Below are 25,900 nucleotides of genomic sequence, written 5' to 3'. Positions count from 1 at the left end.
TGGGTACTGAGGGGGTGCCTCCGGGGTCTCTAGGCCAGGAATGGCAACCCTATGCTGTGTGGAAAACAGAATTGTTGGCCCAGGGGGGATGTTTATTGTGGGGGCACCAGGTGGTGATTCCGAAGTCCTTGCGTACTTCAGTTTTAACGTCCTTGCATTTGGGGCACCCGGTAATAGTGCACATGAAGACCCTGGGACGAGCCTATCTTTGGTGGCCTAACATCGACTAATGTATTACTGACTAGATGGCAACCTGCCGTCTGTGCCAGAAGTCGCGGCCGATGTCTCCTAAAGGAAAGGCCCGGGAATGGGAAGACCTTTCTGGCCCCTGGTCCTGCATTCATCTGGATTTTGCAGGACCATTCCATGGGCAAACGTTCTTTGTGGTAGCTGATGCCTACTCTAAGTGGGTCGAAATATTGCTGATGCACTCTACCTCATCTGAAGCCGTCATTAAGGCCCTCCGCTCCATGTTCACCACACACAGTTTGCCCGACCTATTGGTATCAGACAATGGGCCCCAATTAACTTCTACCAATTTCGAGTTGTTCCTCACCCAATTGGGAATTCGGCATTGCCTAATATCTCCTTATCACCTGGCCAGTAATGGCCTTGTTGAAAGAGCCATTAGGTCGGCAAAGGAGGTGCTAGAAAGGATGGGCCCCAGTGGGAGGCATGAGCGATTAACTGAGTATATGTTAGTTCAGCACATCACTCCTTATCAGGTCACCAATCGTAGTCCGGCAGAGTTGCTGATGGGCCGCAGGCTACGTACAATTTTGGATAGATTACAACCCGGTTATGCCCCAAGCAAGCCGCTGGACTCCACTAGCACTTCCAGACCATTCTTAGTAGGCGATTGCATTTATGCCCGGAATTACGGGGTCAGCCGTTGCGGTTACCAGGGAAGATGGTAGATGTTATGGGGCCTTGCTCAAGTTTGGGGACGCCACCAGGACCAACTACGGGCCAGGTGGGGTGTCATGCATGACCAAACAGGGGTGGAAGACCCGCTAAGGAAGGCGCAGACACAGGTACAAAAGGGCCCACCGGAATCCGACCAGGAAAGATCGTCCTGACAGGCGCCTCTGAACACGTCAACAGTCAATCGGGGGAGTATGCCGCAGAGGGGGAATACAGATTTACCTGGTCAATCTGGGAGTAATGCAGGAACCAAGGAGACCGAAGCGTGTGCTGGGGACGTGGGAAATCAGTCCTCGCCAGAGTTGTTAGTAGAGGCGGGCCCGTAGCGATCTGGATGAATCCTGCGCCGACCGGCGTACCTCCGGGACTATGCATGCACTGACTAGGTGGGAAGGGGTGTAATGTATTGAGCCTGTTCAGTGGGGAAGCCCCCTGTTGGGGGAGCAAGTAACGTTCCGTTCTATGATTGGTTAGCCGTCTGACAGCTGGTATATAAGAGCTGTCAGGCAGAGTTCGTGTGGGCAGTGTTTCCGAGGCAGCTCTAAATTCGGGCTGCCAATTGTTCAGATTAAATGGTTGGTTACCTCAGACTCTCAGTGTATCTGTCTGTCATTCCGATCCAGCCGGTATTAACCATTAAGAAAGTCAAATTGCAGATCCTGGCCATACATTGGTTTTCAAAAACTTTTAATAATTTAAATAATTAAATTGTGAACCAGAATAAAGAAAGAAATTGGAAACTGTTTCACTGTGCTCAGAGTTGACTTGTAAGAATGGTAAATGCTTCACTTAAAACAATATCTTTTTGCCCCACTTATGTCCACAACATTGCCTTTCTCTCATTGCCAAATACAGGTAGTCCTTGGTTACGACCATAATCGAACCCAAAATTTTTGTTGTTTAAGTGAGACAGTTGTTAAGTGAAATTTATCCAATTTTACGATCTTTCTTGCCATGGTGGTTAAGTGAATCACTGCAGTTGTTAATAACAGTTGTTCAGTAAATCGGGGTTCCCCATTGACTTTGCTCTTCAGAAGAGCACAAAAGGTGATCACATGGCCCTAGGACATTGCAACCATCATAAATACGGGTCAGTTGTCAAGAGTTTGAATTTTGACCAGGTGACCATCGGGTTGCTGCAATGGTCAAAAGTATGAAAAATGCTCATAAATCACTTTTTTCAGTAACGTTGTAACTTCAAATGATCACTACATTAAGTGTTGTAAGTCGAGGACTACCTATAGCTGTAAATCATTCTTAGCTACATACATCTTGGTGTATGTCAGTGATCAGGAAAAGAGATTTTACAGTGCTGGCATTCTGCAGCAGAGAGAAGAAATTTTATGATGCTACAGAATTTTTGCTTCCTCAGAGATGGGAATGGAGCATTAACTATGTGAAAAGACCCTTAGTTTTGGTAAAATTGAGTAACTCATATTTTGTACTTCAACAGGTGGAAACACAGCCTTTGAAACTTATTCCACAAATGATGCTTAAACAAAATCTATTCACCAAAGCATCAATCACAAACGGCAGTTTAAACTACCGAAGACTTAGACTTAAAATAACTTTATTGTCACTTTGAATGTACCCTAATCGGCATACATTAAAATGAAATTTCGTTGCCTACAGCTCCCAAAGGGTCTCCACCTCTAACATACCCTACATAAACATGACGAAATAAATAAATACAAAATTATGCATATATATGTATATATATACACCCAATATATTATATGACACGAAGAAACAACCCAATCTAGTTCGGATGTATACATACATACATCACAATGAAGCACCTATGTATGCTCCTATTCCCTAGCAAGCAGCATTCGCTGGAGAAAAATGCTGCATTAAAAAAAAAAAAAATCTCGTCTTTAGAACGCAATTCGGAGCCAGCGCCGGAAAAGCGGCCACAGGCTGCTCAAGCCACGGGCGTGACTACATCTCCCGACGTACCGCGCGGCTGCCTCTTCCGGGCGAAGCAGGAGGGGAGGGGGGAGTAGAAGTAGGAGGGCTCCAGAGAGAGAGAGAGAGAGAGTGAGTGAGTGAGAAGGAGGGAGGGAGGGAGGAAGGAAGGAAGGTAGGCAGGCAAGGAAAGGGAAGGGTAGCGAGCGAGCGGGTGGGTGGAGAAAGCGGAGCTTCCGAGGCGAGAGCCAGGCGAGCAGGGTTCCCACAATAGCAGGCAGATCGTGAGCCGGTGGCGCTCCCGGGGTCTCTTGAATACCGGAGAGAGAGCAATGCGGAAAGGTGGAAAATGGCAGAGCTGCAAATGTTACTAGAAGAGGAAATCCCTTCGGGCAAGCGGGCTTTGGTGGAGAGCTACCAAAACCTCACCAGGGTTGCGGACTACTGTGAGAACAACTACATCCAGGTAAGAGGCCGGGCAGCGGGGTGGCAGCGGCTCCGAGGAGCCCCTTCCTCCCTTTAAGGGGCAGCGGGGATGGGAGGGAACCCCTTGCCTTCCGCCCTTACAATTGCAGGAAGCGGGCACCGACCGTGGCATTTTAGGGGGGGGCTCGCAGGTCCCCCCCCCCACCCCGCGTCCCACGCTTCCTTGGGGTTTTTGCTTTAAACTTTTAACCAAAGAGAGCTCTTCCCCACTTCCTCCTCCTCCTCCTCGCCCTGAAGTCCAACTCCACCTTAGTCGCTCTGCTGTTTGCAAAGGAAGGGAAATGGGGGAGAGGAGTTACTGTATTTCATCACTTCGGAGCCGAGGGTGTGCCACCTAATAGGTGTTTACTGTAAGGCAGGCTCGGCAGACTTCGGTAGGGTTGTGGTTGGTTTGAATGGGGTGTGTGTGTCGAGGGCATGAGCTGCTTCTTCCCAAGCTACTGCCTTCCAGCGATGTCTGGCGGTCACTGCCATCCTTCCCAGCAGCCAGATTGGGGCGGAGGGTGGTTGTCTTCCAGCACAGCTGGTGGGCACCAGAAGATGGGGAGGGGGAAGTCCATCCAGAGGCAGAAATAGTTCATGGATTTAATAAGGCTGCTTATTAGCTTTCTCGGGCCAGTTTCCTCCTCCTCTCATGCCTTCTCATTAGTTACTCTTTGCCCTCCTGATAATATCTTAAGGATCACGTGTGCGGGTTGCAAAACATGCATTAAAATAATGCTTGTTAGTGCATTAGAAAAGCAGAATTCCAGCTGGAAATAGAGAATAATTGCATGTTCTTAAAGGGGGGTGCTGGGGCCTGAATAGTGGCCAGATTTGTTCCTCCTGTTTTTTTCAAATATGTCAGTGGGGTTGTGGGAAAAGACTCTCATGTAAATAGTGAATAATCATTTGGCTTGCTCATCTGGCAGGATGAATAAATCCTGGTAGGAACTGGAAGCAAAGGAACTGGAGCAAAAGCCTTCTTGCACTTAGGCATGCTTATGGATGCAGCCACTCTTATAAATAACTTAGGGTAATGTAATCATGTGAGTCAATTCTATATGGATATTTAATGTTTTGGCATATAAATCTTTACATTCCTGCATGATATTAAATTGTTGAAATAATCAGCTGGAAAAAGAAGTAAACTGCAGCTGGATAGCCAATCGAGTAGAAAGCTATTTCTACCATGTCATTTATGCTATCTAAATAGGTAGACTTTAGGTATTAAGCATTTTACAGCAATATTTTTAGATTTCATGGGAGAGAGTTCATTATGGCTGAATGCTGTATTTATTTAAAACAAATATTTTAAATTTTTAGTTCCAATCACTCTCCAACTCACTTCTTCAATGACTATTATCAACTGATCTTTCTTTACAAATATAAGGATATGTGGTATAGTTTTAAGACAAGATATGTAATCAGATGGTAAAACCTGGGTGTTAAAATATAGCCCTATTTTGTACATTCCTGATGGAGAGCAGTACATTTTGTACATATATTCAGAACAATTCTGAATATATTTTAGGTAGAAAAAAGTAACATGGGATCTGTTGCATGCTTCCTTACGTTCCAGAAATCTTTTTATCATGCTCATTGTCCATATTATTTATGCTCTCTAATAATATTTACAAATAAAATTGTAAATGAACTGCTCATTCTTCTCTATTTTTCCAAATACTGTGTTGCATTCTGGGGATAATATGACTATCTCATTATCCCTTGCATTGCTTTCAATTGATATGCTGTTCTGAATCTATTTAACATTTTCATTGCTAATTTAAGAGCTTGTAAAGGTCTGTTATATTTAAATATTGATAATGCCCCAATTGTATTTTTAAAAAAGTATGCCAAATGATTCTACTTTTTTGAAAAGCAAATCCTATACATAGTTCTTGGATATGCCCTTCAGATGGATAGATCTGTGTTGCCTTTCTCTTCAGCCAACCTCCAATACCAAAATGTGCAGAGTTAAGTGAAAATCGTGAAAAACAGGTAGAGGTTATCAGCATAATTATATATATTTATGTACCTTTGGGGAGGTGAAGGTTGAAAAATACCTCCTCCTGAGATGGTTAGTTCAAACTTATGTTTAAATAAATGAAATTTAGTCTAGGGATCTAATCTAATCATCGAGTGCAGAATATGGGTTTATTTATGGAATGGTTCCCCTTCTGTAGGTATGTATACATATGTGGTATGACTGTATTCATTCCCTAGTAAGAAGATTGGTGGGGGGGGAAGATTCAAGTGAATTTGTATTAATACAAAGATAGCTTTAAAATGATAAGATATAATAACCAAAAGAGTTGACTGTGAATGACTGTTTTGTATATGACACAGCAGATTTTAACATTTTCTTAAATGCACTAGTAACATCCAAATATGACTTTCTATACAAAATATATACAGGCCTACATGGTACATGACGTAAAAGTGCAGTAGAGAATTAATTAAAATCTAAGCTCCATTGTGATTTTGTTGGTCTTAGCCTGTTTCTCTACCTGAGTGCATAATATCATTGGAACAAATCTTGAAGGATTGCATGGATGAAAAATGTGGAGCATTGATGAAATATGTACTGTAAATAATGCTAGAAATCGGGAAAAAAAATTCTGATATAAATGGACAGAGCAAGTTAGAAAATAGGACAACTGGTCTGAGGTAAATACAATTATTTATGGATAAATAAGATGCAAATCCATTGTAGTTTACAGAGTAACATAATATGTATTTGGTATTTTTGTATTTTTTTTTCCCAGAAAGAATTCACAATGTATCACAACTTTTGGGCCTTTCTAATAACTGTTGATTTGTGTAATCTTGAAGTCTCCACCTTTTTAAAACTTCTGTTTCTAATATGGAAACATAATAACATGTTTTGGACCCATCAGCACAATAAAAGCTAGAATAAATCATATAAACTAATATGAAAAAAGTTTGAGAGAAAGCTACCTCCAGATGTTTAAAAGGATTTAGATTAGATATCAGTTGTAATATAAAACTTGTCTTCATTCAAGTAAATACTGAATGTTCTTTGACTTGCCAGCATGCTTATGTTGGTAATTTAGCATGAATTCATATTACAACTTTCAGGGCAATTTTCTATTTTAGCTTAACTTAGATATTATTTAAAATGTATGCAATTCCTACAAGAATTTTGAAACACTGATATAACAAATAGATTTGTTATAAAGTATTCTTGCAAATGTAATCAGATTTGTAGCACATACCATAATATTTCACACTCTTTACAGTTGAATACATAACTTTCCAATAATTTTATAAATCCCCATTGATTTAACCAAACTTAAAATACAGCCTGAATATTGTTCTATTAAAGAAGTGTTCATTTTCCTCTTCAAAGTGCATTGAAGTTTACCCAGGAATTTGTGGATAACAGTTCAAACTCTAGAGCTGGCATTATCTATCTAAACCCCTCTTCATATATATATATATTTACAGTGGTACGGATTAAATTAATTGCTGCTGTGACATTTTCTTGCTCCACCCAAATAAAGCTGCTGATACAAATGCCTCAAAAAAGGCGAGGTTACTTTTGGTTTTACTCATGGGACATATGACAAATACAGTGGTGAGGTAACTGCAACATGTTTCAACCTGTTAGTGTGTGTTTGGTTTCTCCCCCAACCTCATGTATTTGATACAATTTGTGGTGAACCTATGTGGTATTACATACTGTTTTCATGTGCTGTGTTCTAATACAGAATTCATGAGCTGTATTTCAATTTGGAATCTTTTTTTTTTAGTGCTTTAAAAATGCACATAGCTTGAAAAGGAAATGTGAGTTTAAAAAAAAAAACTTTTGCCTTGGCTAAGTTGTACAAGAAATCAGTGGCATTTTTAGGGTAATACTTAATTTTGATGCTGTACAAGGGTTTAGTCTAACTCAGTATAAGGTGATAAATGAGTTGGTAATACTGATTTGATTTTCCCTGAATTACAGGACAAGCTGGAGGAAGCCATCTGTTCCACTGTTAGACTAGCATAGTATAAAGATTGTGTTTCCAGGGGATTAATTTGGTAGTAGTGGCAATGGCTATGTTGATGCTGTATTAGAGAATTTAACACGCAAGGCAGTAGTACTATGTAAAATGTGCATGCTAGGATTTGGAAAGTTATCAGGATTATACAATTGCTGTTTTGCATTAGTTTTAAAGGATGTTCAATCCATTGCAACAGTATTTGTATCCCAATGTACATGAAAATGTATATCCCCAGAGAAAATACTAAAAACAAATTAAGAGAAAGGATGTAAAAAGTAATCTAAAGATCCTAGAATAAATGCCTTCAGAATGTTTATAAAATGGTTTTGACTTTTGCTAGAAGTTAGATTGCAGTCAATTCACACATTAACACAGGTGTGTAACTTCAAACATTATATATAACTGTAGCAAACATAAGATTTGGTTTTTTAAAATAATTTTTAAATTGTTGAATATGGGGTTTGGCACAATGTGAACATCTGCTCTTTTGTCTTGCATTTCTGGATTGGCAAGACACTTGGGCATGGCACAATCAGGAATAAGCAAAGATTCATTGTTTAAATGCAACATAACAGGGTTAGTACAAATCAGTATATATTAACAGATCTCAAAACAATATTTCATTTGGGGGTTTGCTCCCTGTCCCAAAATGATTGTTCGTTGGGAGTTGATTTAAACATTTTAACATGCACAGTATTGAAATTCTTTATGAAAAAGATGTCAGTGGCAAAATTTGGATGACCTTGGTTAATACTGAAAAGACCCAATTGGGCGGGGAAGGGAGATAATCAGAACTATAGGATAGAGTGGGAGTTTGATAAACATCCTAAAAAAATGAAACTGGAAAGGACTTCTGTATTTTACCAGGAAAATTAAACCTGTAACCTGTAATCCTCGGCAGTTGCCCTTTTTGAAGGATTCTTTATCTTTGTCTTAATATGTTTATAATGCACATCTAACTTTCAGCCTAACTAACTAAAATAATTTACCTGACACTTGTGTTTGCACTTCCATAATTGTGATACTGTATATTCCTCTGAGAAAGAAAATACAGTTTGGATTTAGTGTCACTAAATCATAGTGTAGCTTGCTTAGTTTTAACTTAACCTCTTATGTGAAACTACGTAATCATTGTGGTTTGAAAACAACATTTATTGTTTATCCAGCAGTTTGCTGAATAAAATAAGATTAAACCCTGATATAATGCAGTGTATAAAACTTTGCCTCAGAATTTTGGACACAAGCAGGGATAATTTTTTGGAACTGAAATAGTTTTTTTCTCTTAATTAATCACAAATATGATCATCCACTTTTTACCAAATTCTGAAAGACTCTTTCGACATGCTGAGTTCAGATAGGTGTGTTGAAAACCAGTGGGTAAGTTTATTTCTGAGAAGTCTAAATTGAACATCTCTAACATATGTACAAATTTTTTGGACTGGAATCCTTTCTGTATCTTAGGTTGATGAAGCTGATTAATACTGTATTGTACTAGAAAGTAACTATCAGCCAAACTATGTATAATAAACAACAACCAAGGCTTCAAGATAGTAGTATCCTTTAAGTCTGATATGTACAGATTACATGAAAGGCTTGTCTGAGATGAGTGAAAAGGGAATGCTGGTAGAAAACATTTGAAAGATACCAATGGGGTTCAAAGACAGTATATTTATTTAAAGAAATCAAGTGTGTTTCAAGTATAGGACTGAATGAGGAACTGAATATAAATAAAAGGAAACTTATGCAAATGTGGTGAGGATTTCTGGATCTCAGTAATGGTGGGGGAGTTTGTAGAGCTAACTTATTATAAATCTGTCATAAATTTCCAGAATCTTGTGAGACACAGATTTCTTGGGTGCTACATTTCTGTTATAAATAAAAAGGTAGAATTTTTGTGTGTGATTTAAATTTTCTGTAGCACACTGACCCTTACTGATACACTGTATATTTAGTCAGACGTTATTTCTTGCTGGAAAAATACCAGTTTGGAAACATGGCAAGAGACTTCTTAATTAGGGCTAACAAGACAGACTTGCTATACTTGTTTATTATGTCCTATCCCCTACTTTTTGCAGTTTGATACTTTGAAGTATAAATTAATCTTGGACCCAATAGTGATTCTTCTCTCCAAATCTAGTAACTGGGCGGGGCGGGGTTGGGGGTGAATAACTTTTTGCTTTACAGTTATTTACAGGGAGGAAATCTGGTTCATTTATATTTTGGCTTGTTCTAACTACATTGGCCAGCTCCTCAAATGTTAAACCACATATTGTTGAATAGCAGGGGAAAGAGCTGGGTTCACAGAGCATATTAAACTGGAAGAAAACAAGGTTCGTCATGATTTGCTTCATTGCTGAATGCTACCGTGTTTCCCGAAACATAAGCCCTCCTCCGAAAATAAGCCCTCCCTGAAAATATTTAAACGCATGCGCAGCCAGTCCCCACCATTTCCTCTGATTAGGGTTAGGGAGGCAGAGCTGGAAATCAGATAAGACAGCAAGAGGATCCTCGTCTTGCTCCATGCACCCCCCAAAAAAAGACCTCCCCAAAAATAAGGCCAAGCGCTTATTTCAGGGTTCAAAAAAATATAAGGGTCTTATTTTCAGGGAAACGGGTATTAGTGATGAGATTCAAATATTGAGTTAAGTCATGATTTGCTCAACCACACTTTATTGAATAAATCACAATGTTGCCAAAATGTAAGCCATAACAATAATAAAATAACAAACGATTATTATCTTTAGTTGGCCTAAATTAAATTATTAATTTAATAATTTTAGAAAAATAGTTCAAAGAAAGTACTTTTTAAATTTTACAATTGGATGCATTGTTGTTTTAGTGCTTTACAATGTGCCTAAGGAAAATAAACTAATTAGACATCGTCCTTGTTTGCAAATTCAGTTGAGTTAAAATAACAAAATGGTTCTAACTGATACTCTGAAATGTGTTTCTTAAAATTACATATTAAATAACCACCGGAGTCTACTAATTAAATAATATTGTTGATATATTAAAAGGTATAATTTAGAAACAAATAATGGGTTTATGAATAAAAGAAAGGTGTAGTGAATGATGATTACAGTAAATAAATGTTGAAACAAATGTGTGTGATTTATCTATTTTGGAAAAGGCAATATTTTCTACTAATCAAAGGAATGCACAATCTATGTTGCAATGACAGATTTTGTGATACAATAAAATGTTTTGAGTTCTCGGGTCAGTGAAATGGGTGGTGAATTCAATAAAAAAATGAACTAAGATATTTTATATTGTTTATATTATTGCAATGAATTCATTTGTAAGCCAGTGACTATTTATGAGTATAAAATATAAGTCTTTTTTTTTTCTTTCTTTCTTTCTTTCTTTCTTTCTTTCTTTCTTTCTTTCTTTCTTTCTTTCTTTCTTTCTTTCTTTCTTTCTTTGTATTTTCAGTTTGTATTTTTATTACAAAAACATTTTTCTTTTAAGATTAAATAAAATCTTGTTGATTGCCCATTAAAATAAAATATATAAATATTAAGTATTATTTTTTTAAATCATGGTCTGCATCATCCTGTTTTATTTTTTTTTAAAGTTCCACATTCTTTAAGTTTGTACCATGTCAGTCCTAAATTAATTTTTGTCATGGTCTAAAGAAAAATATTTATACTGAACTGTCTTGGATAATGTATTAGAATGCACATCCTGTTTACAGAAATCAGTTGCAGACATTTTATTTTGGGAAATCATTTTTTCATTCTGCTCTTTAGCCAGAGTTTCCCAGAGTGGCTTACATTCAATCAATAAATTAAGGCAGTCTCTTAAAGTAAGACACATATTTAAAAAGTCTTAAAATATGTGATGCAAAAAGGGAATTTTTTTTGGAAAAATAGGAGAAAAAAAGCATATTAGGCCAAGCTTATGTAATCATAGATCTGTGTACCTTCTTTGTTTTTGTAGCATATGATTGATTTGGTTAGTATCTGGGAATTTTTCCATACATTACGTTCTAAATAAGAAAAAAAAAAGTTCAAATCTAATTCAGATAGTCCTTGATTTACAACAGTTTATTTAATGACCGTTCAACAACAGCCTTGAAAAAAGTGACATGGCCATTTTTCACACTTACAATCATTGTAGCATCCCCATGGTCACATGATTTACATTCAGAAGTTTGACAACTGGTTCATATTTATGACGGTTATACTGTCCCAGGGTCATGTGCAACTTTCTGACAAGCAAAGTCAGTGGGGAAGCCAGATTCACTTAACAACCAGATTAGTAATTTAACAATTACAGTGATTCACTTAACAAATGTGGCAAGAAAATTCATGAAATGGGGCAAAACTCAACAAATTTCTCACTTAGCAACATTAATTCTGGGCTGAATTGTGATCGTAAGTCGATGACTGCCTGTACCCATTACCAGCCAAAGAAGTGTTCTGTAAACCTAATACATTTGCTTATTTTCTTCCGGTAGTGAAGTTGTCCTGTCTGAAGTTGGATGATCTTACTTTTGAACAACTGTAGCTAAAATACTTGTAGTATAAAAGTATATGAAACAAGAATTTGGAATCAGAAATTCAATTTATTTTGATTTAACTAATATTGCATGTGCATTCTGATTAAAGTGCAAGATGGATTAGATCATGTGACTTTGAGGCCAAACTGGATCTATGAGTGAGAGGTATGTAAGCTTAGAAGTTTTGGTTCCCATGATGATATTGCGAGAAAAAAAATTCCTACAAAGCTCTCTGAAACTGCCACCTGACCATGTAAAATTCAGAACTTTTTGTAACAGCACATTTGTATGCAAGGATTCCCTTTCATTGATCTGGTCCCCTTGGATTCAGTGCAGTAGAGTGGGAGGGCTTGTAGTGGTTTGATGAGTGGGATATTTCAAAGGTATTAAATATTTAATACCATCTTCATGCAATAGATTTTCTATGAACTGATGTTTGTATTTAGCACATCTTCAGTCTTGTATATCCCCTTTTTGTATCAATGACTGCTCTGTCACCAGTTTGAAAGAGTAATTTGTTAAGGGTACATCTGTCCTAGCTTGATTTTAAAAGATCTCTGTGTGTAAAGACTAATCTGTACCCCTTCTCTTATCTCTTGGCAGATAATTACTGTTTTGTTGATGTGCTGGTTTCTTTGTGAGACTTGGTCTTGTTGCTCCTGAATCACTACTTTCTTCCTGAGTTGTAGAGATGTCAAATTTTCTGAAATTTTGAAACTATTAAGGAAAAAAAAAAAAGGAAATTTGGGAAAATGGAAATAGGAGTCCTATCAACACCCCTCTCCCCCACGTAGAAAGCAGGACAATGGGTGGTCTGCATTGGAACAGCAAAACATAATTTTTGAGTGCAAAAATCTCTTAAAACATATGCTTTTTCGTGGGACTGTCCAGATCTCTGTACTGTGCTTTATACACATGGGATTTTTTCCTCCATAAAAATGTTTTTTAAAAATACCATATATACTTGCAGATAAGTGAAGAATTTTAGATGCCAAAATACACCCCAAAATTCGGCTTTAGCGTATCTTTGGATGGGCTTATTCCCAAGTATATATGGTATACTTATGATCATAATTGCTATCTGAACTTCCATCACTAAGCTCATCATTAAGGGAGGCACATCCATTTTTTTTATGACTTATTGTGCTGTGGCCTTTAAACAAATCATTGTAGTCATTGCAGTCATTACGTGAATTTGGCTTTTCCCCATTGACATTGCTTGTTGGAAGCTGGTTAGGAAGCTCACAAACAGCATCTCATGGAATGTTGCAAATGTAAATACATACTGGTTGCCAAGTAACCTAAATTTAGATCATGTGACTACACAGATGCTATAACAGTAACTGGTACAAGGACCAGTTGTAAGTCACTTTTTTCAGCAGCAACATAACTTTGAATGGTTGCTAAAGGAATGGTCATAAGTTTGGGACTGCATGTTGTTTTTTAAAAGTAAAATTTGTATATACTTGCAAATAAGCCCCATCCATGGATAAGTAGACTCTCTTACTTAACCAAAAATACTTAACTAAAATACCATGAAACATGTGCACCCATGGATAAACTGATACAGACCATTTTTCATGGTATGTTGTTTTCAATTTCTGCAGCTGGGCTTATCCATATATTTACAGTATATGAATGCCACTGCTATTGTGTATATCTTTCTTCCAGGACAATGAGGTTAGGTTAAAAAAGAACTCAACCATTAATCTTTAGACAAAAAGTCAACAAGAGGAAGAAATGCTGTGATGAAAAGAGGACTGAATGTTTCCTTCACTTTTGAAAGTATTGGTTTCCCCCCAGAAGGAAATGCATTCTTATGCTCTTTATTTAAGAGTTATATTTTGTAGTGAGTTCTTGCCATAGAAATTGTAGTAAGCTAATACTGTAACATCAAATTCATGCTAGTACATAGTTGGTGAAGTAATTTGGGAAACAATATATGAATTTCATAATATTTTTTTTTCCTATTTTTCTGGAGGAAACTAAGGAGATTTGGGGAAAATGGGGTTTCCCTCTTCCATTGTTTTTTGCTCCCCCCCCCCGCACATTCACATTGGTGGGTGGCACTTGGTCACTCTTGCACTAGGATGGTCTGCCTCAGTGGTGCATTTCTATCGGTTCTACCTGGTTCGGGCAAACCGGTAGGAGCGGTGGCAGGAGGCTCCGCCCACCCACCTGGACATCATCACAGATGCTCTGTGCATGCGCAGATATGGCACATGCGAGTGAAAAAAGAGTGCACGTGCGCGTGCTTGCATTTGCGAACCGATAGCAAAGGTAAGTGAATCCCACTACTGATCTGCCTCCATCTAGAAGCACAGCTACACTCTCATTGCTGACCTTCCAAAATCTACTTTAGGTCAAATTCTTCTGGAGAACATTTGAAGAATGAATGGTCACTATCATACTTCTGAGCCTTTGAGTTGTTATATTATGTATTTTTCTTTGATTATTTAAGTAATATCAGAATTGTTTTCTGAGTCATGCAGTAGAGACACAATAAACAATTCTGTTTTCAGCCTTATATTGTGGCTTCTTGCTTTTGATTATCTTATATGTCACCTCTATGCCTTTCTTAATAATTTAAGTATTAGGCAAAGATATTTCAAAATTTTCCAGACTTTTAAAGGATGGTAGACTTTTGAAAAGGATAATATTTCTGTTTTAAATATCTGTCTTAAAGAAATGTTGCTATGTTTTGAAGCTTTTAAAAAAATACTGTACTTGCATCTTGTTATTTATTAATTCAGCCATTATGGTAATATAAATATACAGGAAAGTTCCAGGATATAAATTATGTACATAAAATACATAATAAATCACATTACATAAAATGCAGGTACACTGCCTACTGAAAGTTACCCAAGCTATTTTATTTGATTGTTATAGTTTGACTGAGTGGCATCATAGATGGAGACTTTCAATATTATTATTATTATAGCATAGCAATACTACAACAAAGACATTTCTGTCAAGTTCAACTTTTCATACTGCCATTTCAATGAAAATAGATTTAAGTACTATTTTTGCTTGTTTTATTTGATAGACCAACAATCTATCCTGGAATATATTAGACAAAATGCTAAACAGCATTCAGACTTCTTTTCTGAAAAATTAAGAGAAAAGCACATGCCTGAGTGACTATGGAAATTCTCAGTTATTCAGGTCATGATTGTCCCAAAGGTGCTTTTTCAAGAGGCAACTGGACTTTCTGATTTTTCTTAGAAGACGTTTCTCTTCTCTTCCAAGGAGCTTCTTCAGCTCTGACTGGATGGTGGGGAATGGAAGGATTTATATTCCTTGCAGTCAGTTGGTCATTTGCATCCTTTTAGCGGGTCGTTAAGGTCACCTGGAGGTTTATCTGTGTCATCAGGGTCACCTAAGTGGTACAAATTGGTGTGGAGCCTTCTTGAAACTGTTGAAAGGACTGTCTTGTAGATTCAAGATAGATGATGTCAGATCCCTCCCCCTCTGATAAGAGAAGGCTGTTCAATTTTGACATAGATGGCCTCTTTAACCTCGCTTTCAAGTCAGCGATCCTCATTGTCCAAAATATGATCTTTGTTGTCTTCAAAAGAGTGGCCCGCATTTAAAAGACACAGGCCACTGTCTTCCTTCACAGTTTTGATACTATGGTCACAATTCAAATTTTAATACCCTCAAACCATATCAAGCTGCATGTTTCCCTGAGTTCAAAGATGAAAATCCATGTTTAATCACCCAGAAAGGAATATTCAGAAATACTTAACTGAGGTAAAAATGAGAGATCTTAATTAAGAATTTTGGAGTGGTGATATAACTTAGCTTTCTTAATACCTTCCAGATGAACCATAGCCATATTGGCAAGGGATTATAAACTGTACAGTCCACATTAAGTTGAGAAAGTCTATTATAGCTTCCTTAGCAGGCAATGTAAAACAGATAAAAGATCTGCAAATACTTCTTTCTTATAGCTGCTTATGATTGGAATGTGAACACAGTCTGAATAGGAGACATTTAGAAAAGAAATTAGATTTTTTTAAAAAAAGGTGGCTTCCTAACTCGGTGACTCACATTTAGTCATCAATTTTATTCTTTACTCATGGAAATTATAATACTAAAGATTACACAGAAATGTTGGCAGACTTTACTGGATGAGTGGATGTCCTCTGCTCTTCAAGAATTGGCAAGTCTCATCTTAGTCTCAGATATGCCTTCAAGCCTTAATTTTTGAATTCTTATACAGAATTCTTACAATTCTTATAATATTTCTCTGAAATTAACTTAATTGAATATAATGAAATGGAGTAAATAATTGATAGAATGCATAGGATTGCACATTAGATTTCTAAGCTACTGCTTACATAATGGAGGGACAGATCTATCCTAAAATTAGTTGTTGGATTGTTTGTGATAATTTTATACTTTTATATGGTTTGCTATGGGCAGACTAAAATACTGCATAAGAAAACACCTTTATTCTTTTTGTACATCTGTGATTTCATATGACAGAAAAGGTACTTGAGAAGTTGAGACTCTCTAGTGTTATAGTGTATTGTTAACTGTCTATAAGAATATGTAATATAAGCAAGCAGACATGTTTCAATCTTTTTATCACCTGGCAGATATAGGAATAACTGCAAAATTCAGATTACTATCATGTCTAGTGTAGTACAAACTTTATTAGATTTTATCCTTCCTTTATTACTTTATAAGTAACTCAAGGCAGTGAACATACACAATATTCCTTCCTCTTTTTACCCACAATAAGAACCCATGAGGATGAGTTGTGCTGAGACAGAATGATTGACTCAAAATCATCCAATCGGCTTTCATGCCTTAAGTGGATTAAACTTACAGTTTCCTTATCTCTAGACCAGCATCTTAACTACTACACCCAACAGGTTCTATTATCCTACTGGATAAAGTGTTGCTTCCTCCAATATTATCCATCTGAATGTATTGAGCTACAATTTCCACAGTTTGGCAAATATAGTTAGCATACATTATGCAGGTCTGGGGTCTATAGTCTACATGGCATACTGGGATGATTGCATTGATATCATATGAAGCCTTCAAACTAAACATTCTACATAGTTTCAGTTTTTGGTCAAAAATATAAGACTGTTTTGGAAGTTGAAAATCATTCCAGAGAGTAATGGCAAACTATTTTCATATTTTTTTATCAAGGAAGTTACCAAGACATATCACCAGGAGTTAAGCTGAACCCAAAAACATTTATCTTTTAACTTTTTAAAAGAAATTCATCTTCTTGACTGAATTATCTTTGGCTGTCTTTTGGAACAATCTTGAATTTGAATCAACACATTCCCTTTTAATGGAGAGATGTAAACCCAGCCTAGGCAAATGGAAAATGTGTCTTTCCTGTTCATTATACACATCTGCTGCATCTGTGGACCATTGCTTTTAGAAGTACTCATGACAACCTTGGGGACTTCTCTATTCCAGAAGTAGTCAAAAGACCCTCAGCAGCAGATGTACTCTGAAAAACAGGCCTCAGCCATCCTTGTGTCCAGTGTTTGCACTTTCCAAATGTTAGTTAATGACAGTATTTTTAACTCTGCAAATATGAACTCTTGATATGTTGCATAGTTAAAAAAAAAAAAAGGATTAAATAGACTTTTGCTACAGTGCTTTCTTGGAATCCTTCCACTCCTGCATATCTGCAGAGATCAGTTATTTACAGCTATACAATACCAGCTTCTTTCTCCATTTAGAAATGTGTACCTCTTGAGTGAATGGATTATTGAATTTTTGTGAAGTATACCTAGTCATGTTCCTAAGAGTAATGAGACACTGACTAAATTCACATATTGGGATAAATACGGATTGTTTACCATGTTTTATTGAATAAATTAAAATTTGTTGGCTCATCTAACATACTAACCCAAAAACAAGAGTTTTATTAGCTGAGTTCATCATGTATTATGGTACAGCTTCTAATTTAACTCCCATAAATGCATATTGTTTTATTATTTGGTCTTGGTGAAGAATTTTTTAATATATTGTATTTTACTGGTAATATGTGTTTTACAGAAGAAAAGGTTATAGTACCAATATGGAAGTAACTTGTATTAGGGCCTATTAAGATCTTAATGAATGATTAGTAGTGAGCATAAAACAGTATAAAATAGGGATCTGCAACCTTAAACACTCAAAGAGACATTTGGACCCTTTTCCCACAGAAAAGAAAACACTGGGAGCCAAAATCCTACCCATGCCTGACTATTTCTTGAGAGGCCACAAAACTAGCATATGTAATTGAATTAAATGTTCTGTTTTCTTCTGAAACTTTTCTTTTCTTGGATTTATCCATGATTGGCTTACCGGGAGTTGAAAAGCTCAATAAATCGCGTGCCGGCGGGTGTTACACATTAGCGGTTATGACACATAGTTTGAGTGACAGGGAGCCACAGCAGAGGGGTGAAAGAGCCACATGTGGCTCCAGAGCCACAGGTTGCTGACCCCTGGTATAGAAATTGTGGATATCTCAATGGAGAATGGATTGAATGGGTGAATAGCAAGTAGTAATCTCTAAATGATTAGGCATAACAGTAAATAATGTTTGGAATTATAGAATCAATGGCTGGTTTCAAATTCTGGCAGATGCAGCCTAGTTCTTCTGCAACACGTCAGGTTGGATGAATACTAGATTGGGTTTCCAAACTTTACAGTATTGTGATCCCTTACTTGACAATTCCTAGTCCAGGAGTATGTAGAATGGAGTGACTGTTGTGGATCTGAAATAGAGGGCTACTTTGGACAATATAGAGAAGAGTGGAACTATGAAGATTGTAAATGCAAAAACAGTTCACTGCAAATTTGTTCCAGGATTGTCTTGGATAGGCTTTTCATCCTGAAGCTCTCTCCAAATTGTTATCCCTCAAATTTGCTGACAGTTTGTCGAGTCCTAGTTTGCGGTAAGAGCATACAATCATTTTTGAGTGAAGGAAAGTAATTGAGAGAGAGAGACGTATGCTATTCCTAGTTTCTCTCAGGCTACATCATCAACATGCTGTCTGTTATGTTCTATTACTGTTATTGTAGTGCTTAACATTTATTAGTGGACAGTGGACAGATCAAAAAGTAAGTTTGGGTATTCAGGTGCACAATCTTAAAGTAGCATAGCTGATCTGAGAGTGACAGGGTGGAATAGCTTTGAAAAATAAATTTCTGGGAGAGAAGTAGCCAGATGGCAATTGGTATGTCTGTCTGTATCCTCATAAATTTGCTCTCTTTTCCATTGCCATTACACACACACACACACACACACACACACACACACTCCCAAAAATTGACTCCTGCCCCAAACTCTTGGTTGTGAAATTTGAAGCTAGAGCTGCTAAGAAATAAAAGTGTACTTCACCATGCTTGGAGTATGACATCTCCATGGCTACACTTGTGTTTTCTGAGCTCAGTTCTGAAAACTGCCCCTTCTTTATTGGTCAGCATTAAAATATCCTTTCATAATCTGGCGTCTTTCTGATGCTTTGAGCTCAGAGACATAATTGTAGCTGAAAGACATCAGCTGTCTGGGAATGTGTTTCTACCATTCTTCAACACAAAATTATTGGAAAAGATCACTGGAGGCTGTTTTGCTCTTTTGAGAAAGGTACTTGTATGTGAGGTGAAACTCTATGAGAAACCTTGAAAGTTACCACTTGTTTAGAGATAAGATTAAAATGTTGTCATTTCCCCTCCTAGCAAGAATACGAGGCACAATTTTATTTTTGTTTAGTACTTCCTGCTCTAACTGTAAATTTTCTATTAGTATACCTATATTTTGTTTTTTTGCATTGGGTATAGAACTCTTACACATGAAAGGCAGGATAACAAATCTGAAATACGAATCAAGCATACTGAGTGCTTTACTGCCAGGAAAGGTATAGAGATACTGTGCAATCTGCAGATGAAATATAAGGGGGGGGAAAAGACAATTTAGGTGAAAGAAGATATGGAGTGACCAATTAACATTTTTGTATTGTAACAATGAAAGGTAATTGTGGATTAGTTGAATTGCCATTAAGTGTAATGTAAAAACCCGATTTTTTGTAGAAATTTATACATTGCATTATGGAGATTGTTTAATTTTCTCTTAGCCTCTTGTGTGAAAGTTCATGATTAATGTTATGCCAACCCAGCCAGCTGTGGCTTATCCAATAAACGTTTCAAGAAACAAATTCATAAATCTTGCCCATTCTTATCATAGCATGAAAATAGTTGTATCTTGTAAGGTTTTTGTTTTGTAGTTCATTAAGAAAATATTTTCTGCAGGTGAGAAGAGATGCGTGACTCTAACAATTCCTCTTGCCATATTGTGACTGGACTCTTCTGCTTTGAGAACTGTTAATATTAACCCTTGAATTAACAGCAATTAAAACAATATTGTTAAATAACTGATGTCAATGCTAGTGGCAAAATATTTTTTCCTCTTGATCCAAAAGTGTTGTTGCCAAATATATTATAAAGGTACCTGTTCTATGCATACACTTATTGTCATAATTTTTCAACAAGCATATTATTTTAGGTCTTAAAGTTCTGCAGTTGTTGAACGTGGCCAATGAATGATGAATCTCTGCAGTTTATTCACACTCGTTCTCTACTGGGCTTGAAGATGTACCTATCATACACTAAAGAGTGACATAAGAGTATATTCTTTGGATAACGTTACCAGTGTGCAGGGTGGATAAAAAATGATTTTTTTAAAAAATTAAAAAAAAGGGATTTTTAAAATTTAAATAGGATTTTTTTCATTTGTATTAAATTTATTTTAATAAAATGCTTCCAGAGTAAAAATCTATCTAAAGATAGTTTTCTATTTAAGATACATTACCGTGTTTCCCTGAAAATAAGACAGGGTCTTATTTTCTTTTGAACCCCGAAATAAGGACTTGGGGGGGTCTTATTATTTTGGGGTTCTAATGGCTGCTGCGGCAGTGCAACACAGCCGCTTGTCAGCTGTTCGCCCGAGGCCGTGCCCGCATCTTCACGTCCCTGCGCCCAGCTCTTCAGGAGCCCGCTCACAAGAGAGCAACCGCCTGGCACCTCTTGGCACATGGTGCCCACTGGGCGGTCTGCACACACACAGCTGGGAGTCCGGCAGAGAGAGGCTCCCTCTGTATGCCGCCATCAAGCCACTCCCCTCCCACAGGTGATGGTGGAACGCAAGCGGCCTGAAGGTGCCAAGCCATGCGAGTGCCTGTCTCCCCCCCCACTTGCACACCTCCCAGGCCTCACCCCGTCGATGTGGACGAAGCCAGTGAGCACCCGGCTGGAAGCAGAGAAGAGACCGGTTGGACCAGAAACCAAAAACCTCTTTTATTGCAACAGCTGTAAATTCTGTTCATTCACAGATTAGTCCCAAATAGTTATAAAGAGTCCTTTGGGATAATCACCCACCTTTATCTCCCTTGACACGCTGCCAAAGACCTAATTGGCAAAGCCACACAGAGTCCAGAATCAAACAGAGCTTCAGGCTTTAAGCTGAACTGAATGAACAAACAAAGGCCCACTTTTAAGTCTTATGGGAGGGGTCAATCATCTCCCAGCCCTACTCCCGAGTCGTCCCTTTTGTTTTAGCTGTTCATACTTTCTGGCATCTCTGTGCATGCGCGCACTGGGAACAGGTTCCTCTTCCTCGCTGAGGTCCAACTCTGGAGGCTCTGGAGGCAGCACATACCTCCCAGAGGGCCCTTTCCCTGCCTCTGATGCAAAGCCCTTGTCCGAGCCTTCCCCAGACTCCAGGACTGGCCCATGGTCCTGCCCAGCCTCCTTACTATCTGACTCTGCTGCCAGCTCCATAGGCTGTTGGTGGACCACAGCACCATGGAGCGGGAAGCACACTCCCAGAGTGGCCACTGCCAATGCAGAAAGTCTTCTGGCAGTGGCTGCTCTGGGAGTGCACTTCCAGCTCTATGGTTCCAGCTCCATGTGGCTGCCCCGGGTTCCCAGAAGGCTCGGCAGCAGGCAGTTGGCCTGATCGGCCTCTTCTCCACTTCCAGTGGCTTCCAGCTGGGGTTTGGAAGCCGCAGAGGAAGCCATCCTCAGTGCTGGGATGGCAGCAACACAGACTCCTCAAGGACCTGGTGCTCATTGGGTTTGTCCACATCGTGATCCTGAAATACCGCTCGGTCAGTAAGTGGTGCTCTGGCTGGAGGGGGGGTGTCCGCTGGGAGGGCATCATGTGGCAAGAGGTGCTGGGCGGCTGCTCTCTAGCGAGCGGGGCAGGAGTTTTCAGGCAAGGGGGATGGATGGATGGGAGGCAGGCGAGCACAAAGAACAATGGGGAGAGATAGAACCAGAGGCAGCTCCCAATCAGCTCAGCTGATTCGCAGGTTGCAATTAAGGGGCCCAGCTGCCATTAGCTGACTGGGGAAGGGAAGGGCTGCCTTTTATACTGGCCATGCCCAACCCTTCACTAGGGCTTATTTTCGGGGAAGGGCATATATTTATGCCTACCCCAAAAATCAGGCTTGGTCTTATTTTCAGGACATGTATTTTTGGGGAAACACGATAATAATTTAGTTTATTCAGCATGAAATGGAGCTTAGTTATGTAGCATGAGGCTGTATATTCTGCAATATTGGGACTGTCAGTGAGTCAACAGCGGGTCAGAGGAGGAGCCACTGTGAGATAGAGATGACATTTGCTCTTTAAAAATTATGATTTAAATCAAGCCTTTTTACTAGTGATTTAAATCGTGATTTTAATCGACTTGATTTAAATCAAATTCACCCTGTAAGTGTGTTTTCTTTTTGTCTATTTTTCTTGACCTATGAGCACTGTGAACATAACAGAGTCCAAAATCTTTTATACACACATTCTATTCATTTAAAAACAGGTTAGCTATATTGGCCAATTATAAGAAATTCAAAATAATAATGGTTCACAACTTTGCATAGGACCAGTTAAAAAATGGAAAACATATTGGCCTTCCCCAGAGGTTCCTCGGGCTGGTGCTAGTTCTGGGGATTCTTCTAAAAATTATCTACCATCTAACCTATGATATGCAACAAATTTACCCAATCCAATTTAATGCTTTTTGTTACACAGTAACATGTATGAACATTTTGCATGAAACTTTTTAAAGATTGTCCTCTCGTTACTTGGCAGTCTAATCCACCAGTAAACAAAGATAAAGCTTTGCCATGGATGATTCCTGCAAGCACATAAACATGGTGCCATTTTAATTTCAAGCCTCATTAGTAACAGACAACAAGAACAAAATAGAACACCATTTCTGTAAAGATCCTGTGAAATCACAGAAATCTCTATCCAATCAGTGGCTTGCAATCCAGGTTTGATTGTTCCTTTCACCCACTCAGTTCCTACAGACATATATTGGCTGTATTTATATACCTCAGTGGTGGGTTGCTCCTGGTTCTGTCTGGTTCTTTAGAACCGGTAGTAAAGGTGGCGGGAGGCTCTGGCCACCCGCCTGGGCATCATAATTGACAATCTGTGCATGCGCAGAAGCGTGCACGTGCAAAGTGAGCATGCATGCCCGTTCCCGTTGCAAACTGGTAGTAAAGGTAAGGAGAACCCACCCATATGCCTACACCAAATTTTTCTTTTTATACCTTTATGTTTCTCCCTAGAGTTAATTCTAAAGAACTTGTGTCTGGCATTTTAATTTCACTGTGTGACTGCTGGCTATGCTATGTCAGATGCTGGATAGTGGGGCTGAACCAATCTGTCTGGATAAGCTAGTTAAACATGAAAGCAAGTAATTTGGCAATGTGAGATATTGATATTGTAATATGCTATTGATATGCACTGTTTTTGAGTCATAACTAAATTGGATTCATTTATCACCAAGCCACAGGTTGTTTTAATGGTGTGGGTTTTTTTAGTAAGCAATAATATATGAGTGTGTCAGCTTGCTTCCCCCTTTAAGAGCTGCCCCTGGCTATTAAAAGTTTGTCCACTCTTGTGGTAGGGAGTTACAGATTATTTTGTTTTGCTTATTTTTCAAAAATCCCATTCTCCTATTAATAAGGCCCTCTCAAGCAAATACATTCAGTGGGTCAGATAAGAGTTTTCTTGATGGCTTTAGCAGTTGCTAAGTTATGGACTGTTTCACATTATTAAAAAAGTCCTTCTCTTCCTGCCTGGCATGATTGCCAAAGAAGGTACTTTTTTTTTTTTTTTTTGAGATGGCTGCATCTGGGCAATAACAAAGATGTTAAGTCTCTGGGTGACATTATGGGTCATTGTTTTCTTGGCAACACTAAAGACATGTTCTGCCATTTCCTTAATCTAGCAATTTCTCTGTTTCCCAGGCTACACTGAAGCTCATATCTTCTCTCGAAGTTTATTTTTTACTTTGCTCATGAGCCAGACAAAATAGTGCTGCACTGCCAGTTTTCTCTCCTGATGTGATTAGTGAAATCCTATATTTATTAGTTGGTTTTGTAATAAATTAAAATTAGGATCACCTAAGAATTTGTGACCAATCTTTATAGGAAATAAAGGAAAAGCTAAAGCAAACAGGAAAAAAAAAAGTATTTTGATTCAAAACCAGGAATTGGATATTTTGTAAACAATTTTTGTTATTTTTTTTGTTGGTAGTATGGGAAAACTCTTGAGCAAAATATCCAGATATCTATAAACTAACCTGTGAACTTTAGAAAATATGTTAAATCAACTTTATTTTCCTAAATTATATCAGTTACAGAATTTAATCTTCCGAGATTCTGAAATCTGGATGCTCAAGTGCAGCATTCAATGTCTTTATTAATTCAAACATAGCATAATCTGGCATAATTGTTAGAAGTTCTTTGGCTTTCTCTTAGAAAAGGGCATGACTCTGGAACAAATTAATTTAGGTTAAGCCCATTGTTCTACATCTTGTGGTTCAATTATGTATTACGGAATTCAGTGAATCTACATTAGGCTTCTCAAACATGCAGCTTTTAGTGAGTCAAAATGCCAATCAAATCTAACCACACTGGGCTAAAGGTAAACATTTTTTCTGAGGCATGTCATATCAACTTCCCAAAACCTGTCTTCTGATTCCCACTTATTTTCCCTAGGGTTTCACTTTGCAAATACTCCTTCCATGTCTCTGCACTTCTAACTGGTGAATTTATACCGAGGTACATTCATCCTACCACATTGTCATTTGTACTAATATGTCACTAAATTCGAAGCAGTTACACTGTCAACCGCAACACATTAATTTGTACAGAGTAATACTGCAGATGTGTAACTCATCTCGTTTTTTTGTCCTTTTCTCAATATTTGAGGTGGGGAATCTCACATAAAATAATTTGAAAATAGAAGGGCAGAATAAATGTTTGGATATATTTTTTCTTGTGCATAGACATTATCTAAAGATGGTTGGACTAATTCTGTCAAAGATGCCTTCAGAAACATGTACTTATTTAGATTGTAAAATTAGAATTTTAAGAATAGGTATTAATTATGTTATTGTTGCACATTATACCAAGCCACAGTTTGTGAAGTAATTAAAAAGTTACATTTGCATGGCAAACTGAAATGAAAACTAGCCTGCTATATTTTAGGCTGGCTTTTTGTGTACACACAGCTCTATAATTAGCGTATGGTTTAATTCTTTGGTAAGAAGCAGAAAATTAAGCTAACTTAGTAAATCATAGATAACACAGTTGGTTTACGTGTATCAAGTTTCATTTTATGGGCTGTAACCACAATAGCTGAGTTTGCAGATCACGATAGCAGAAAGTAAATAGCATAATGATTGAATAATTTGATTTTTTTTCACGCAAGCCAAAACGCACTAGCACAAGGCTTAATGTCCATTTTCTTAGAATCAGCTTTGATTGCAATCCTGGATATAGGTATTTTAAATTACTTCAGATTGGCGTTCATTACAGAATACTTTTAATTAAAAGCAGACTGAGTTTGTTTTTCATTAAAAGGAGACTATTTTTAAAAAGACTTTGAATTATAACAGTCTTGAGGTAGAATTAGCCTTATTTTAAAATAAAAGCAGAATATAATTTTTTTGAATAAATATCTTAATAAAGTTGGACACCAAGCACTGAATTCAAAATGCATTCAGAGAAAAGGTGCCTAATGTCAAATCAAATTTTGCACCTTGAGA

The 25,900-nt window shown here is 37.8% G+C and overlaps 1 protein-coding gene across 6 annotated transcripts in view; it reads left to right on the top strand.

Moving 5' to 3' along the window:
- The first annotated feature begins 2,895 nt into the window (after positions 1 to 2,895).
- The window catches only part of ABI1 (abl interactor 1), a 94,505-nt gene continuing 71,500 nt past the window's right edge, over positions 2,896 to 25,900 (top strand). For 4 of the 6 annotated variants that reach the window (XM_034402429.3, XM_087892870.1, XM_087892869.1 and 1 more), the window contains exon 1: positions 2,922 to 3,298. In XM_034402429.3, the coding sequence (XP_034258320.1) occupies positions 3,182 to 3,298 (117 nt within the window). In that variant the 5' untranslated portion in view covers positions 2,922 to 3,181. Of the gene's footprint in view, positions 3,299 to 25,900 lie in introns of all 6 variants that reach the window. The other 2 variants (XM_034402430.3, XM_034402427.3) reach the window with 2 other exon arrangements.

This window comes from Pantherophis guttatus, chromosome 4 (genome assembly GCF_059756535.1).
Source record: "Pantherophis guttatus breed Tessera chromosome 4, ASM5975653v1, whole genome shotgun sequence".
Classification (NCBI taxonomy): Eukaryota; Metazoa; Chordata; class Lepidosauria; order Squamata; family Colubridae; genus Pantherophis; species Pantherophis guttatus.
The sequence above is the reverse complement of the archived record's forward strand: the minus strand, read 5'-3'. Positions and strand labels throughout refer to the sequence as shown.